This window comes from Panthera onca, chromosome B4 (genome assembly GCF_046562875.1).
Source record: "Panthera onca isolate mPanOnc1 chromosome B4, mPanOnc1 haplotype 2, whole genome shotgun sequence".
NCBI lineage: Eukaryota > Metazoa > Chordata > Mammalia > Carnivora > Felidae > Panthera > Panthera onca.
In genome coordinates this window covers 74,169,091-74,185,249 of record NC_138345.1, presented here as the reverse complement: position 1 = coordinate 74,185,249, position 16,159 = coordinate 74,169,091, and the positions used below count along the sequence as shown (strand labels likewise).

General features: G+C 54.5%; 1 protein-coding gene and 1 long non-coding RNA gene across 4 annotated transcripts in view; one reads left to right on the top strand and one right to left on the bottom strand.

The window, feature by feature from the left end:
* The first annotated feature begins 266 nt into the window (after positions 1-266).
* Positions 267-16,159, top strand: part of ENDOU (endonuclease, poly(U) specific) — an 18,531-nt gene continuing 2,638 nt past the window's right edge. Inside the window, exons 1-7 of the mRNA XM_060657849.3 lie at positions 267-3,324; positions 8,304-8,426; positions 10,727-10,795; positions 11,383-11,517; positions 11,992-12,163; positions 12,565-12,764; positions 15,745-15,858. Coding sequence (XP_060513832.1) covers positions 3,270-3,324; positions 8,304-8,426; positions 10,727-10,795; positions 11,383-11,517; positions 11,992-12,163; positions 12,565-12,764; positions 15,745-15,858 — 868 coding nt within the window. The 5' untranslated portion in view covers positions 267-3,269. The remainder of the gene's footprint in view (positions 3,325-8,303; positions 8,427-10,726; positions 10,796-11,382; positions 11,518-11,991; positions 12,164-12,564; positions 12,765-15,744; positions 15,859-16,159) is intronic.
* The window catches only part of LOC132694471 (uncharacterized), a 16,638-nt gene continuing 15,131 nt past the window's right edge, over positions 14,653-16,159 (bottom strand). For 2 of the 3 annotated variants that reach the window (XR_009617313.3, XR_009617310.3), the window contains one exon: positions 14,653-16,018. This is a non-coding gene — a long non-coding RNA (uncharacterized LOC132694471). The remainder of the gene's footprint in view (positions 16,019-16,159) is intronic. The other variant, XR_009617311.3, reaches the window with a different exon arrangement.

Genomic DNA, 16,159 nt, shown 5'->3' with positions numbered 1-16,159 from the left:
TCTCGACCCTGGGTACTTCCAGGCCACAGTGACATGGAGGCTGGAGATCTAGTACCTTTAGGTGCCGGAGGTCCCCTTGGGAGGTGACTAGGTCTCACCTGCGCTGGGCCAGCTGCAGGGCCCTTCCCGTTCTGGTCTTGTGCTGAAGTGACCCAGCCTCGGTTTCACAGAGGACAAGGATGGTGGGTAGGCTGGCCTGGGTCAGTCCCTCCCATAGCCTGTTGGTTCTGAGACCCACCCCCCCCAACCACCTTGGTGGCCCAGAGATGCGTGGGGTCTACTTCAATCAGCAGTCTAACGCTGGGCCATCTCTGTCCTCTGTCCCACTTAGAAACCAAGGTTCTAAGAACAGCTTTCCAGCCCAGCCTGAATCCTGCCCATCCAGTAAACGGCATAGCACCAGGCACACGGTGAGCGCTCAGTAAATACTTGCTGATGGAATGCTCATTGCTCACACTGCTGACAGCCCGCCTGCCTCCTGATCCTTGCCCAGGTGGCTTCGCCCTCTAAACCTTCCACAGTGGCACGCAATCCTCACTTCCTGATGGAGAGGAGGCCCCCCACGTTGGTGCTCTCATCACGGGCGCACCATCTCCCGTGCACCTCTCCCCACCCCCTCCCTGCCCTCTGTCACCAGAATGCAGCCTCCTGGGCCTCCCACCTTGCTGGCTGGCCCCACGGCAAGAGCTTTCGATCAAGGGTGGAAAGCCCACGTGAAGACCCAGCCGGTGAGAGAACTCAGAAAGAGGAACAGCAGAGGTTTCTGTCTAGACCAGCTGCTGTCTGCAATACCATTTAATGCGTTCGTCTCTACGTACGTACGTACGTGCATCTAAGTTTATCTAGGAGGTGTCTTCGTGTGAACGTACAGATGTGTGTTCATACCTTGGCGGGTGGACTTTTTTCCTCCTGTCCTATACTTGTGGCCATGTCAGCGCGTCTTGGGTTGTAGAGTCCTGGGGTTTGGGGATCCGACCCGGGGAGTGGGGATGAGCAGCCCCGAGAGGCACAGAGGCATTCAGGTGGAGGCGGGATAGCTTCTCAGGATTGCGTAAGGGCTTGCAACACCATACTTTAGTTGCCACTGAGTCTGAGTGCAGACCCCCTTGCATAGCAACCCAGACGCGATTAAGTGGTTGTTGATGGGTTTTGTGAGACAACGGGACGTCAGTGCCCCTTAGGATGGCCTCTGGTGGGAAGCCCCACTGCATAGCTCACCGATGTGCTCCCGACTGTGTCTCCCAACCATTCTGGGCCTCAGTTTCCTCATCGGTGAGTGAGGATAACAACGGTACCGTTAAGGGTTGCAGGGAGAGTAAAGGAGAGGGTGCACAGAGGGCGTCGTGTGTGACATGTGACACATGCTTCATTGGTGTTAACAGTTGTCCTCAACGTTGGTGTTGTAGTTCTTGCTGGGGGACCTGGGTCTGAAAGAGCCGGGTCCTCTGATGCACCCTCTGGCTCTATGGGGTCAGTCTCAACCGTCCCTGGCTCCCAGCCTTGCTCCTGGCCTACACTTCCCCTGTTGGAGGGAGGCGCTCCTGCCCCAGAAGCTCTGTCCCACAGGCAGGTCAGCTGGACAGTAGGGCCACACTGGCAGGGCTCGACAGCCTGGCCTTAGCCAGGGTTCACCCGGCCGGGCCCTTGAAGGCACCGTCCACCCCGAATTCCGAGGCGTCATTCTCCTGGCCCAGCCAGTGATAGTCTCCTTTATTCCCTAAACTAACTAGAGTCTGAGATCTGGGCCTGTGCTGCCCACCCCCAGAGGCCACGGGTTCTGGCTGGCGGGGGTCGCTGCCTGCTCTCGGCTTGTGCAGACGAAACTCAGGCAGGCCGAGCAGCCTTTCTGCTCCTACTCCTTCCACTGGCCTCCCCCCTCCAGGAAAGGGCCAGGCGGACTCGTCAGCTGTGCTTCTGCTGTGAGTCCCTCGCGAGGTGGCTTGCCGCAGGCTGTCCCCTGCACCCCGGAGACCCCACCTGTGGCCTCTTCTCCACACGGCGCAGGTGGAAGACCGTCCCTAACCAGGGGCCGGGGCGGGAAGCCCCGAAATGAAGTTGGAAGGGATTGTCAGGTCCAACCCTGTCATTTCAGAGATGGGGAGACTGAGGTCAGAGAGGGGAAGTGTCTCACATTTCAAGCACACTGGCTGAGGGGGACACGCCCTCCTACTTCACCCCTGGCAAAAAGTCACTATAGAGTAGTCTCAATCGTTCATCAATTGTGCCTTTTCATTCGAGAGTTTTCTTCTATTGAGAGGGCAGAATCTCCATGCGGCGTTCTTTCTGGAACAGGGCGTTTTAGCAGATTTTACCTTCAATAGGAGGGAAAATGTGGCAGCCCCAAGTTCCTGCACTTCTGCTCTTGGACTTGGGGAGCAAGGATGCTGAGAAGCCTCATCTCTCTGGGGAGGGTCCTTGGGAAGACGAGTGTAAGTAAGGGATGCAGGGAGCAGGCTGCTGGGCCCCCAGGAGAGGAAGGGTGGGCCCTCTGGCTCCCTCTAAGGCCTCTTGCCCATCCCTGGCCTGGATGACCGTAAATCGGGAAGCTGTGAGAACCTGGAACATGTAAAACCTGAGCTGCTGACTCAGCAAGAGTTAGAGACCATTTGCACACTATTGCTGGGGTGACTGAGCTCTGTGTGGCTTGATGTTAACAAGGGCAGCCCCTCTTCCCGACCCACACCTCCTATATCTCTCCTTCTGCTGCCCTCCACGCTTGCCTGAGCACTTACTGTTTTTCAGACCTGTAATGACCACCTTTCTATGTTCCTCATATTAAACCCCAGGAACTTAAAGATGAAGCGAGGCTGTAGCTCCTTGGAAAGTCAGGCCTGTGGCTTGCAGGTGGGTCGGTGTTTGGAGGGCATCACCCAAAGATAAGCCTATCAGTGCTCCCAATTTGGACAGAGGAACCCCCCCCCCCCCCCAACTAGATCCATCTTGCTGTGCCTGTTTGCATGACCTATTTTTCTGGCTACAAACAGCTAGCATTACCTGTTCTAAACATCTGGAATTACCCGCCTGCTTAGTCACCTTCCCTCTGGCTTCAAACAGCTGCAGGGCCCCACCCCCTCTCCACCTCCTGTCCATCTAGGGTCCCTCCCTCCCTTTTTTCTTCCTGGAAGGATCTGGAGGTACCAGATCCACAAGTTCCGATGCCTTTAAAAGGATCAGCCTGGGAAATAAGGCTCATTTGAGAGCTGTGACGTTCACCTTGACTCTAGTGAAAGTCCAACAGCCAGTCCCCTTTTGGCCTCCAACCGGGCACCATGAGGGCCTGCGTGCCCTTGATAGTGGCCATGCTCTGCAGCCTGGCCTGGGCTGGTAAGTCGTTATCTGGTGGGGGTGAAAAGCGTCCTGCCTAGAGAAGCAGAGAGGTAGAGAACTTGGTAGAAAGTGAGGGTAGTGGGACAAGAGAGGGTCAGCTCTGTTCTACAGCCATGGAGCATCTTAGACCTGTCCGTGTTGGAGTATAGGAGTGATCTCTGGGGTGAAGGGGACTGTGTAAAGGGGGCTGCAGGGCTGATGGACTAATGTCATGGATGCTCCTTCTTGACTCTTTGGAAGACCAGCTCCAAACATCTCTTAGTCCAACCTGACTTGTGATCCCACCAAGGTTTTTTCTGCGGGCTCACTATGTGGTATAAGGCTGGGGCTGGGGCTGGGGCTGGGGCTGGGGCCTGCTGGGTTTGAGTGGCCTCGTTGCCTTTGGTCACTGGCTCCACTGCCTGGGGTTGGGTGAGGTTGTCTGGGAGCGGGGGGGGGGGGGGGGGGGGGGGGGGGGGGGGAGGACGGCTACTGGAAAAGCCCCTGACCAGGAGGTGGGCCATGTGCTCTCCCAGCTGTACAAGCGGTCAGAGGAATGGCTCTCTGACCCAGTGTCAGAGGGACCAGAGCACAGAGAAGGGTCCCACCTGCAGTTACTAAGCGGTGCCGGAGGTGGGACCGGCGGCTTCCTGCCTGGTAGCTGTGCAAAATGCTGATGCCGATGTGTTAACTGATGGTTAATGGGTGAGTAGAAACGAGTGCCAAGGGGGGGGGGGGCGAGCTGAGAGGTGTGTGGGGAATTCTCCCCTGCCAGAGGAGAAAGAATCAGAGCTTGATATCCATCCCACCCAACCCAGGTTGTTCCTATATAGGGTTGTTGTAAGGATTAAGATAACGTATAAGAAGTACCTTACGCGGAGTGAGATCTCAATGAACTGGGTTTTAAAGAAAATTTTAATGTTTATTTATTTTAGAGAGAGAGAAAGAGAGAGCAGGGGAGGGGCAGAGAGAGAGGGAGGGAGACACAGAATCCAAAGCAGGCTCCAGTCTCTGAGCTGTCAGCACAGAGCCCGATGCTGGGGCTGGAATTCACGAACCGTGAGATCATGACCTGAGCCGAAGTCGGTGGCTGAACTGGCTGAGCCACCCAGGTGCCTCCAATGAACTGGGGTTTTGGTTGTGATTATGCTTATAAATATTCCTGGGAAAAACTCCCTCTTGGAGTCCTTTCCAGTCAGGTTATGTCTAAGGAGACCCCTAGCGGGATGCCCAAACGGAAAAGGTTTGGAGGAGAAAGCTATTCCCAGGCTCCCTGCACCGGGACGGACCGCCTCTACTCTGGCACCCACAGCAGAACAGCTGGGAGTCAGCTCTGTCTGGGCCCTGGGTGGTGGACAGCCAATAAGGGAGGGCATGAGACCTTTTAGCTTAGCGTGAAGGAGTGGCCGCTGGGTTGGCACATCCCAGTCTCAGGAGAGGAGAGCGGCTTGAGACATTTGGTCCCCGGACGGACACCCCTGAGGGCAGAGGCAACAGTGGCTTCTGAAGTGCAGGTGGACCCCTGAGTCTGGGATGGTGATCTGATCTGGCCGTGGGGTGGATGGGGAGGTGAGGAGGGGCCAGTGGACGATGCCTTCTTTCCTAAGGTGGGAGGGAAGAGGCTCTGCTCTTGTCTCTCCTGGTTCCAACATCTCAGAACTGAGATTCAAGAATGTGAATCGGATGAAGGAGTCACTGCCGGCCTCAGGACCTTGGTTGTTTCAAGTGAACTGAGGCAGGAAGCTGGTCCTAGAAATGAATCTTCTTGGTTGACTAGGTCTCCAGGGAAACAGCATCTGGCGCTCCTGGACAGGCATGGATGTAGGATGCCCCAATCATCAGAGGGCCTAATATAATAGGGACATTCAGGCTTGGGACCAGACTCTCTTGGTGGGCAGCATGGATAGGGAGGGGGCATTCTGGCATATTGAAGTCTTGAAGAGTGCACAGAAATTTAACATTTCATGGGAGAGGAGGAGAGGGGGATGGAGGGAAAACCTGAGATAGAAAAGGCCAAAACGAAGAAAGGCAGAGGCTCGGAGAGATGAGGCAGAAGGGCAAGGGACAGATGGTTGCTGAAGCAGTGACTGCACCTGACCAGTGGGTGAGGCACACAAAGAGCCTTGTGTGGCCCGGAGGCACAGGGCGGGGATGCTGGAGTGAGGAGTCAGGGTGACTAGTCCACTGAGTGTCCCCAGGACAGCACAGCAAGGCGCCTACGAGGAAAAGTCCCTCCTACCTCCCCCTCTCCCCCCTCAAATCCCCAGGTCATCTGGAAGAAGACCGAGTTTACAGGGAACCCCTGGAAGGGGGTTCTTACTGGGGACAAAGTTCTTGAACAGAGATGAAAAAGTCCCCACAGCCAGGGCCAGTGGGGGGTGTTCTGAGCTCCCCAGAACAGACCATTCACTTGGGGCCTTCTCAACTGGTGCCAGCTGCTGGAAAGAAGTGAATTCTCTCCTTGGACTCTGCTGATCTGGCCCATTGTAAATGTTGCCCTGATTTGTCTGGATTTTCTCCCTTTGGATTCTGGGTGTACTGCCAGGCTGACCGAGCGGGCAGCTGACCAAGCCTTCCTCCTGGCCTAAAAATTTCTCCTTAAGATCTCTGCATTGGGGCTCCAAGGGAGCATCATTTAGATTCAAGAGGACTTCCCCTGAGCCCCAAGGGACCAGTGGCCTTGGGCCTGGTTGTTTTTTTTAAATTTTTTTTTTTAACGTTTATTTATTTTTGAGACAGAGAGAGACAGAGCATGAACGGGGGAGGGTCAGAGAGAGGGAGACACAGAATCTGAAACAGGCTCCAGGCTCCGAGCCATCAGCACAGAGCCCGACGCGGGGCTCGAACTCACGGACCGCGAGATCACGACCTGAGCCGAAGTTGGCCGCTCAACCGACTGAGCCACCCAGGTGCCCCGGGCCTGGTTGTTTTTAAGGACAGTCCATCGGATTAAAGGCCTGCCTTCCTGGCCACATTGGAGGCCCTGTGCGCAACTTGAGGCTGCCTCAGGATCTGGTTAACCTTGACCTGACACCTCTTTGAGGTAAAGAACACAGGCTCACAGCAATGACGTCACCATCAGCAACATAAATGCACCGACACCCCAGTCCAAGGGATGGCCCAGCTGAAACCCGGGGAGGGAGTCAGCTAGATTACGTATGTCGACAGGGAAGACTGCTTCAGCCTGTCTGAACACTTGCCACGTTGAAGGTGGGCATGGAATATTGTCACTGTGCATTTATCGAACACACGCGGCCACTACGTGTCATGTGCTGTCCAGTGCTTTACCGGTATCCACCCATTTCATTCTTATAAATATTCTATGAGATGGTCTCCATCGTTATGACCCCTTCACAGATAGGGAAACTGAGGCACAGATGGTCAAATAACTTGCCCGAGATCTTGTAGCTGGAAAGCCAAAGAACCAGAATTCCAGCTCCCTGTCGTTTGGGCACCGGGTCCGGTTTCTCAACCTCCCTGCTATTCCCCCCTCATAAGCACAGGATAAACCTGCCTCCCGGACCCCAAACCGGTAACTGAATCCATATCCCTAATATTCACCTCCCACCTCCCACCCACTCCAGGCTTGAGACACCGTACCTGTGTGCAGTCACAACCGGAACCAAACCCCACATCTAATCTGAGGCAAAACTGGGATAGTTTCCCTTCTCCTGATCCTGACACATTCGTGGACCCTGAAGCGTCTTAAACCCATCCCCCACATTCCTCACCCAAACGTGGAGACAAAATTGTTACTTTTATCAACAAATGTAACTCCAGCCCAAATCCCGGTGGTAGCTCTTCGTCACAACCTAGCCTAATCCCAGCTCTGGCCCAAGTGAGGTTTCCGTTTCCGAGTTCATTCAAATTCCGATGCTAATAGTCACTCTGACTCTGATCTTGACCTCCTCCGTAGCCCACAGCCTGGCCCCCAAGCCCAGCCTTCGCTAAATCCAAACCTCAGGAACCTCAAGTGGAAACAGAGACTCTGTAATTACCCTTAAAGCTCAAAGTGGAAGGAAGGGGCCCCCAAGGCCAGCTGTAACCCTGGTGGGGCTTGCGTCTTTAGGAGTGGTAGTGGGTTTGTGCCATTGCTTTCAAGACTTTTTTGTCTCACGCCCTTCGTGACTGAAAATTTGCTTCTGCAAAAGTCATCTGGCCGGAGCTAGCGATGTGCCCTGCGGTTCCATCACAGAGCCTATTCCAGAACCCAGATCTCACCCGTACCCTCCTGGTACCCCCCCCACCCCCAGCATGAACTAATTCAAACGCATTCCAAAGGCTAGCAGAAACAGAAAGCTGGGACCCAGGGGGAAACAGGGTGTGGGGAAGACCGGAGGAAGGGGAGCAAAGAACATAGCAGCAGAAGACATAAAAGGGGCGGGATGAGAGGAAGGGGGTGGCAGAGGGGAGAGAGCAGGTGGGATCCCTGGGGCAGCAGTGACTCGCCTTTGTCCGCATGACCGGTGAAGGGTGGCCTGTGAGTCACCACCAGCCCACGGACCTCTTTCTTTGGTCTGCCTTTTTTCTTTTTTTTTTTTAAATCGGGAAATTTCACCTAAAAATGAAGGCTTCTCTTGAAAAACTAGAGGCTCGGGCAACACCGAGCCTACGTCCCAACATGGCAGCAAGTGACTGGAGCTGAGAGTGGCTGCCGATTTCAGGCAGAGCATCCCTGCCAAGTTTGTCATGGTCCCCACCTCTTCCTACCGCCCGCCCCACCCCTGCTTCTTTACCTGCTTCTACTAGCGGTCTGGTCTCAATAGGCACTTGAGTTTGTCAGCCTCATCTGTGTTACGAGCCCTGCAATACACAGTGGGTGGAAGGCGGTGAGGACGAGGCTTATGTCATGCTCGGGAGGCTATGCGTGTATCTCTCCCTTGCAGATAGCAATGATCTTCCCTGCTTCCCCGTCTGCAAACCCTACTGCAGGGGGCACCTGGATGAGGAGAATAGGAGCCTCACAGCACTGAGTTTGTGACCTTCACTGTCCACAGGAAAAATGGAGTCATGTGCGTCTCGCTGTAATGAGAAATTTAACCGGGATGCTGCTTGCCAGTGTGACCGCCGGTGTCCCCGGCACGGGGATTGCTGTGAAGACTATGACCAGCTGTGTACCGGTGAGGCTCCTTGAGGAGTGAGGGCTCTGGGAGGCACAGCACGCCAGGCCAAGTCCAGGCGCATGCCCAGCCTGCCTGAAGGGACGCTGGCTTGGGCATCCAGCGGTTCATCGCGGGGTCCAAGACTGATGACAGGGCTCAAAGGGCCCGAATGGGGACACTGAGGCACAGAGCAAGGGTCAGGGATTTGGCCACTATTCGTCCCAGGTATTTTAGGACGTCCCCATTGTAAAACCCCAACGTAAAGGAAAATAGATGGCATTTACCTGGAGTATATGTCTGAACTGTCAGGATTAACAGTCCTATCTCAGAAGTTTAAGTAATTCCCCCAACAACAAAATGAGAGCAAACGTTAATATAGTGTGAATTACGTTACCAGTTGTTATTCAACACGTTAAATCGCAGAAGTGTAATAATGGCATCGAACCTCCCGATGTTCAAGCCACCGGGAAGACTGCGCGCGTCACAGTACTGTTGTGACTCACTCTACTTGTCCTATAATGAGTGGACCCAGTGGCTGCAACATCTCCAATCTGTCATTCCCTGCCTAGCGATTGAATGGGACACGCACCACCCTCAAAAGCCAATTGTTTCTCTGCTATGCTAACAACATAGTTTTAAAGGAATCGTTTGACAAAAGAATTTTGAATAATTCCCCCGCTTGGGTGCCTCCAATGTTGTAGAGCACCAGATAAATGGTCTTCTGCTTTGTGACACAAAGCCTTGCTAAGTTCACTGCCAAACCATGTGCCCTGCTTCTCAGTTTGGTAAACGTGATCACTGAAGCCAATGGTAGGTAATGGCCAGCAAGACCACCGCATACGGTTGTGCAGGTTGTGCACTGCACAAGGCCACCTGGCTGAGAAGGCAAGCTGGACCAAAATTGAATCGATACCCTTCTTGCTGAGCCATGTGCCCTGATGAAGAGCTCGGTCTGCTGAGAGGAAGGAGTACCTTTTCCTAATTTTCCCGAAGTAAATTCTGGTATCTGCTGACCTGGCCATGTGTTCACCGAGCTGCTTCCACCCTGAAGGAACCCTCGTTCAATTTACACAAAAACACCACCAGCAGAAGTTCTGCTGATCAGGCCCAGGTAGGGAAACCCAGGTCCGGAGCTCACTGCCAGAATCAGAGCCTGCCCCTTTCCCCTGCCTTGTGCCCTATTCAGGAGACACAGGAGAGCCCGTTCACCTTGGACCATCGGGCTGGCATTTCACAGCAGAGACAATACTTAGCTTTGGAGCCAGTCCATCTCCAAGTCTCTGATTTGCAACGCAGAATCCTTTCCCCACAGAAAAAAAAAATATAGACGATGCTCATGCTCCAGACTCTAAATCAGCCCTTGAAAGTCCATTTAGCATAACATTGGCTGCGTCGAGAACCCTGCGGATTGTCAGCACTTAGAACATGCAGCCTGGCGCAAAGTAAGTGATCAGAAGATATCGGTTGGCTGAATGAATCAGCCGACCCGCAGTTCTGATGGTAATAACACAACACTCTCCAGAAAGCTCACTAACAGATTCTGAAGTGCTTTGTAATAGTGTTGCTTCTTCTGGGCAAATTAGCGCCTGGGAGAGGAGCTCAGAGTCCCCAGGAGTAGCCTTCCTCCTCCTCCCCACCCCCCACTCCGCCCACCCTGCTCTGCCCAGAGCGGGGCTGCAGTCACACAGCCTGCAGGCCAGGGAATAGGGCAGCATTAAGAACGTGCTTTTCTGTACACGCCCTCCCCCCAGACAGTCTCTGTGGCCACTGCCAAGTGTTGTAAAGAAAGAAGGGAAGTTGGTATCTCAGCAAACAGTTCTCCGTCCTGGAGGGCCTGGGTGGAGTTCACCCTTGACTCTGACGGGGAGTTGTTATAGGTAAGGGATGTTCTAAGTGAGTGAGGGCCTTGTCATTTGGAGAATGTCAAGCCTGTCCATCTACCAACTTAGACTAAAGAAAAGTCATAAGAAAATCAGAGTTTTCAGTCCAGAAGGCACCACCTCTGCCACCCCTCCCCTTTACACAGATGAACAAATACAAATAGATCTCCCGTTTCAGCCGATCCCGCCGAATACCTGAATGCTAACGTGGCAAGCAAGAGTTGTCCCCTGCGGAGATTCCTTTCGCTTTTTATACAGTCTGCAGCCATTTTCAGTCTGTCTCCTTCTTCATGTGGGCCTTACCCCCTGCGCCTCAGCCCCTGTTTTGTATTCTCTGCCGCTGCACTGCTTGTCCCTGAGGTTGGGGGATCTGAGAACCGAGATAAAGGGAAGGGACCCCACGGGGGTGGTTGGTGACTTTCTTTCTCTGACCTATAGTGGAAGAGGACCCCAATGAGCCAGAGCCATTCCTGGAGCTGGAGGAAGAGACAGAGGCCCCATCGAGCCGTAAGTTGGCCTTCCTAAAGCAGGGCCCTCAGGCCAGAGGAGTGGGGACATGAAAGGGTGATAAGGAGGGGTCAGCCATCCCGGTGGCCGCAGGCCCAGGCCTAAGCCAGATGGACACCCCCCACCCCAACCCAGCACCTGGAGGTGGTGAGAGGGCTGGCCTCCGCAGCCTGGGCTGTAGGCAGGAAGGGAGTCTGAGGCCTACAGAGGGAAGGGGGAAGAGATTTTATTTTTAGAGTGGGAAGATTATAAAAACAACAGGCCAGAAAGTAGAGTTCGGCCCCTCTGAAAGGGCTTCCGGACTGCGAAGGGTGTGCACCAACTTAGCTTGTTTGTTTTCCTTCCCTGGAGATCTGGAATAGGAGTGCACGAGGGCGAGGGCGAGGCTGGGGGGTTGGAGAGGGTGAACTGGCCATCGGATGGAGGGGCGCCCTCTAGTGGTCTGCCGCGTACACACACACACACACACACACACACACACACACACACACACGCACGCACGCACACACACAGACACACAGACACACACACACACACACACACACACACACACACACACACACACCCGCCCTCCCCTGTTTTCTCAGACTTGTACTCGGCACCCAGCTCCTGCCGGGACCGCTGCCAGGAGGCCTTCGACAGGCACCAACCATGCCACTGTGATGCCCGCTGCCCAGAGTTTGGGAACTGCTGCAAGGATTTCGAGAGCCTGTGTGGCCACGGTCAGTCTCCTGCTCCCTTTAGCACAGCCCCAGAGACGGAGGAACTCTCCAGAGCAGTAGTTGTCCAGGGGGTGGTCCCTGGACCCTGCAGCAGCAGGAACACCTGAGGATTTATTAGAAATGCAAACTCTGGCGCTTCCCCCAGACCCACTGTCAGAAACTCTGGGGGTGGGGCCCCCTGACCTGTTTTAGCAAGCCTTCCAGGGGATTCTGGTGCATGCCCAAGTTTGAGAACCTCCCTAGAGGAGGGGGCGGTGTGGACACTGTGTGGACATTCTGTGGGCAAGGCCACGAGCTGATTTTAAGTATCCTTTGGGCCCCAGGCCCTTGCCCTCCAACCACGAGGGTGACCCATGCGGCCTGTCTCCCTGGTCGCCGGCTTCTGGAAGTTGCCCAAGAGAGGGGGCACGCAGATCGCTGCCCCCGCCCCCGGGCCTGCCTTGGGCTGAGATACCCCTCCCGAATTCCTTCTAGAGGGCTTCTCCTACAGCAGTGACGCCATAACCAAGGAGGAGCTGCAGAGCATCTCTGAGAAGATCTACAGGGCAGACACCAACAAAGCCCAGAAGGAAGATGTCATTATTAACAGCCAAAACCGCATCTCGCCCTCGGAGACCAGAGACCAAGTGGACTGCTGCCCAGAGCCGTGAGTTCTCGTCACTCCTCTTCCAGCAAAGTCCCCCCTACCTGCTCCCACCCCGGCTTTGCTTCCTTCCCTGCCCCTGTTCTTCTCTCCTCAAGGCAGGAAGGATCAAAGGTTGAGGAAAAAAAAAAAAGGTCTCCAGAGACAAATAAAGTCGTCTTGAGGGACTGTGGGTGTCCCGTTGGGAGGGTTGCTGTGATTGGGCCGATAATAGAACTGACCTTCCAAGAGCTGAAGGGGACGAAAAGAGTGACCTCACGTACACCCTTGGAGAGCGTCTCGAGTCCCCGCTCTGCTCCCCAACCCAACCCTCCCCTGCCTGCCCTGGCCTGTCTGGCAGTTCCCGTGGGGGGTTTTTTGCTCCATGTTCGGCCTCTCACTGAGCCTCCCTCTGCCTTCCCCAGGCTCTTCACATATGTCAACGAGAAGCTGTTTTCCAAGCCGACCTATGCCGCCTTCATCAACCTCCTCAACAACTACCAGCGGGCCACGGGCCGTGGGGAGCACTTCAGTGCCCAGCAGCTGGCCGAGCAGGATGCCTTCCTCAGAGAGGTCATGAAGACGGCAGTCATGAAGGAACTCTATGCCTTCCTCCATCACCAGAGTGAGTGAGCCTCCCCGGGCCCCAGGAGGCGGTGCTGAGGACGAGGGTGTCTGCAGGAGAGCCTGCCAGCCCTGGGGCTCCATGGTGGGGAGGCGAAGAGAGCAGGTGGGGACCGTGTAGTGGCCAGTGGATGCCTGCGAGGGGCAGGGAAGGGGCCAGCGAGGAGCCCAGGACAGACCGTGGCCCTGGGGGGCTGAAGAAGGCCTCTGTCTGGCCTGGAGGTCGCCTCTCTTTTTGATCTACCCTTAGCTGCCTCATTTATCCCCGCCACTCACTGCTTCAGTCTCAGGGTCTCTGCAGGATGGGGAGTCACCCCACTCCACCCCACCGCAGCCGCTCCCAGGGGCAGCGCCACTTTCTGGGGCACATAGGGTCCCTGATACTCCTCCCTCCTTTTTCACAACAGAAACAGCAACAGAAAATCACCAAAAGTTCAGAGAGGGACGTTCTCCCGGGAGGGGTTCTGTTTGGAGCGGCTCCAGACAGGGACACATTTGAATCAGACCAAAAAAAGGTTTGAGCCGCAGGACTTTTTGGCATGGGGTTGTGTTTGTTAGGGTCGTGCAGATGCCTCTTGTGAACTCCAGGCAGCCGGGCTCTGCCTCGTGGGCAGCTCTGTCCAGGTCTTTCCCCTGCCTCAGAGCCTCTGCATTCCACCTGCCCACCTTCCCTTAAGAGTGAGTGACACGCATTTTTAGGTAAAGCCGGTGACACACAAGTAATCCCTGTGAAGAGGGCGCTAGCCGGCACCGCCCCCTGGTGCTCCTCTGCAGTAAACACAGGAGAGAGTCTTGGAGGTCAAGGCAGCCCTCCAGCTTGTCAGAGGAGAGAAGCGGAGGCTCACACGGGCTAGGTGACCTGTCTGAGACCATGAGGGAAGTTGCGAGTTCTCTGGGACCCAGGGATTCGATACTGGGGCCAGGCTGTTCCACTACTTATCCTGTCCTCACCTCTCTCCCTGTCCAAATCCAGACCGTCCTTCCAGGTCTAGCTCACATCCCACACTGCTGAAGCTGCACCTGCCCCAGCTCACTGCTGGCTTTCAGCATCTCCTCAGAGGTCAAGGGTTTGCGGTGGGGGGGTGGTGGGGTAGCCCCAAATCGCCTTGGGCCGGAGAGACCGTGCCACTTGTCGGGCAAATGATCTTCCCTGTTTGAGCCTTATCTGTGAAATGGGGTCTCGGCAGATTAATGCATGTAAAGCACCGAGGGGAAAGCCGAGCACCGGGTAAGTGGTAGCCCTTCAGATGGTGAAACCATTGTCTTATTTCATGTGTATTGTTTCTTGTTTTCTGGCTGTGCTTTAAGTCCTTGAAAGGAGGGAAGATGTCTGGTACCTCTTTGGTAGCCTCCAGCACACAATTCTGGGTGGCAGGCAGTCGATATCTGATGGCTCCCTAAATTAGAGCTCCAGCCCCAACTTTTCCCCGCTGCCTCTCTGACGTCTCACGTGGCTCTCATGGCATCTACTCAGAACTTAGTGGGGAGAGAACTCACGCTTCCCACCTCTTCTTCCAGACCTCCTTCCTCGGGCTGCGCCATCCCATCAGTGACACCACAGCTTATCCCAATGCTCAGGCCCAAACCCCGGGAATTATATTCAATTCTTCTCTTTGCTTCACAGCTCCTCACCTCCAACTGCCCCATCAGTAATGTCCAGCACATCCTCCTTCAAGATCTACCTCCCTGCTTCTCACCCCTCCTCCATGGCTGTCACCGCGGTTTCAGACCTGGACAAGGCGTTAGCCTCAAAACTGGTGTCCCTGCTGGCTTTTTACATATACCGCCAGAGTGAGCCCTTTTTTTTTTTTTTTTTTTAACATTTATCTATTTTTGAGACAGAGAGAGAGACAGAGCATGAACAGGGGAGGGTCAGAGACAGAGGGAGACACAGAATCCGAAACAGGCTCCAGGCTCCGAGCTGTCAGCACAGAGCCCAACACGGGGCTCGAACCCAAGGACTGCGAGATCATGACCTGAGCCGAAGTCGGCCGCTCAACCGACTGAGCCACCCAGGCGCCCCCAGAGTGAGCCTTTGAAAACAAAGCTATCGCATAATTTCCCTGCTTAAAAACTTTTGGTGGCTCTTTGTCCTCTCAGAAGCTATGAAAGAGTCGAGAGACCAGTTGCCGTAGGTAACGATCGCGTGAGCTCACGGGCCATATTTACCGGTCATTAACTGCGTGATCTTGTGTGAGTTACATAGCCTAGATCTGCCTCGATTTCCTCATTTCTAAATTGGGGATAATTAGTATCAACCTTATGTGAACCGTCAGTGTGCGGACTGAAAGCACTTAAAACATTTCAGGCACATAGAACGTACTCGGTACGTCTAAAATATTTTTGTACAATTACTTTTTGGCTGACACCCAGCTTTCTTGCCATGGCTTGTGTAGGGGCTGCTGCCTACCTCTCAGACTGCCTCTCCTACCACTTTCCCCTGCAGCCCACTATGCTCCGGCCACACTGACTTTTTCTTCGCTCTGAACACGAAGCCCAAGTCATCTTAGAGCCTTGTACCTGCTGCTCCCTCTACGTGGAAGAATCTCTCCCCCTGGTTTCACATGGCTGACTCCTTCAGGTCTCTGATTAGTGCTACCTTCTCTGAGAAGCCTTTCTGACCTTCTTTTCTAGAAGAGCCCCCTACCCCCACCCCACCTCCAGTCATCATGGGATGCTCTGCTTTATTTTCTTTATGGCACTTATTTTCTATCATATTGTTTAATATTTGTCTCTTCACTGGAACGGAAACCATGAAGGCAAGGATCTTGTCCTTGCCTTTCCCTGCTGGATCCTCAGCCTTTATCTGGCTTGGCACAGAACAGAGGCACTGTGGATAGTTATTGAATACACAACTGAATACATATTTGATGGTTGAACCTGTGTGTCTCTTGATGTGCTGGAGCAGGCGACCCTTCCCTGCTTCCCAGGACCTGGTCCCACCTTCTCCTCTCCTGAGTCCTCCGTGTTCCTCTCCGCAGACCGCTACAGCTCAGAACAAGAGTTTGTCAGTGACTTGAAGAACATGTGGTTTGGGCTCTATTCAAGAGGCAATGGAGAGGAAGACTCAAGTGGCTTTGAACATGTCTTCTCAGGTGAGATTATTCTGCTTGGAAAGAAAGAGTTGGAGGAAGGAAGAGAGCTTCCCTCAGGAGTAGGGCGGCATTGGGCACTGATGAATCGGCAGCCAAGCCAGCTAACGGGGAGGGACACGTCTGAGGAGCCGTTTTTGAAGAACGGTCTCTTCTGGAGTATCTGGAGAGGAAAGGAGACCAGATACTGGGGCTCCCCAAGGGCACACATAGGAAGGGAGATGTGTTTGGGGGGTATGACCGTCTACCTCTGGATGGTCCTCTGCTTTCCAAGAGGGCCATGGGCTTTCTCCCCACTGTCCCA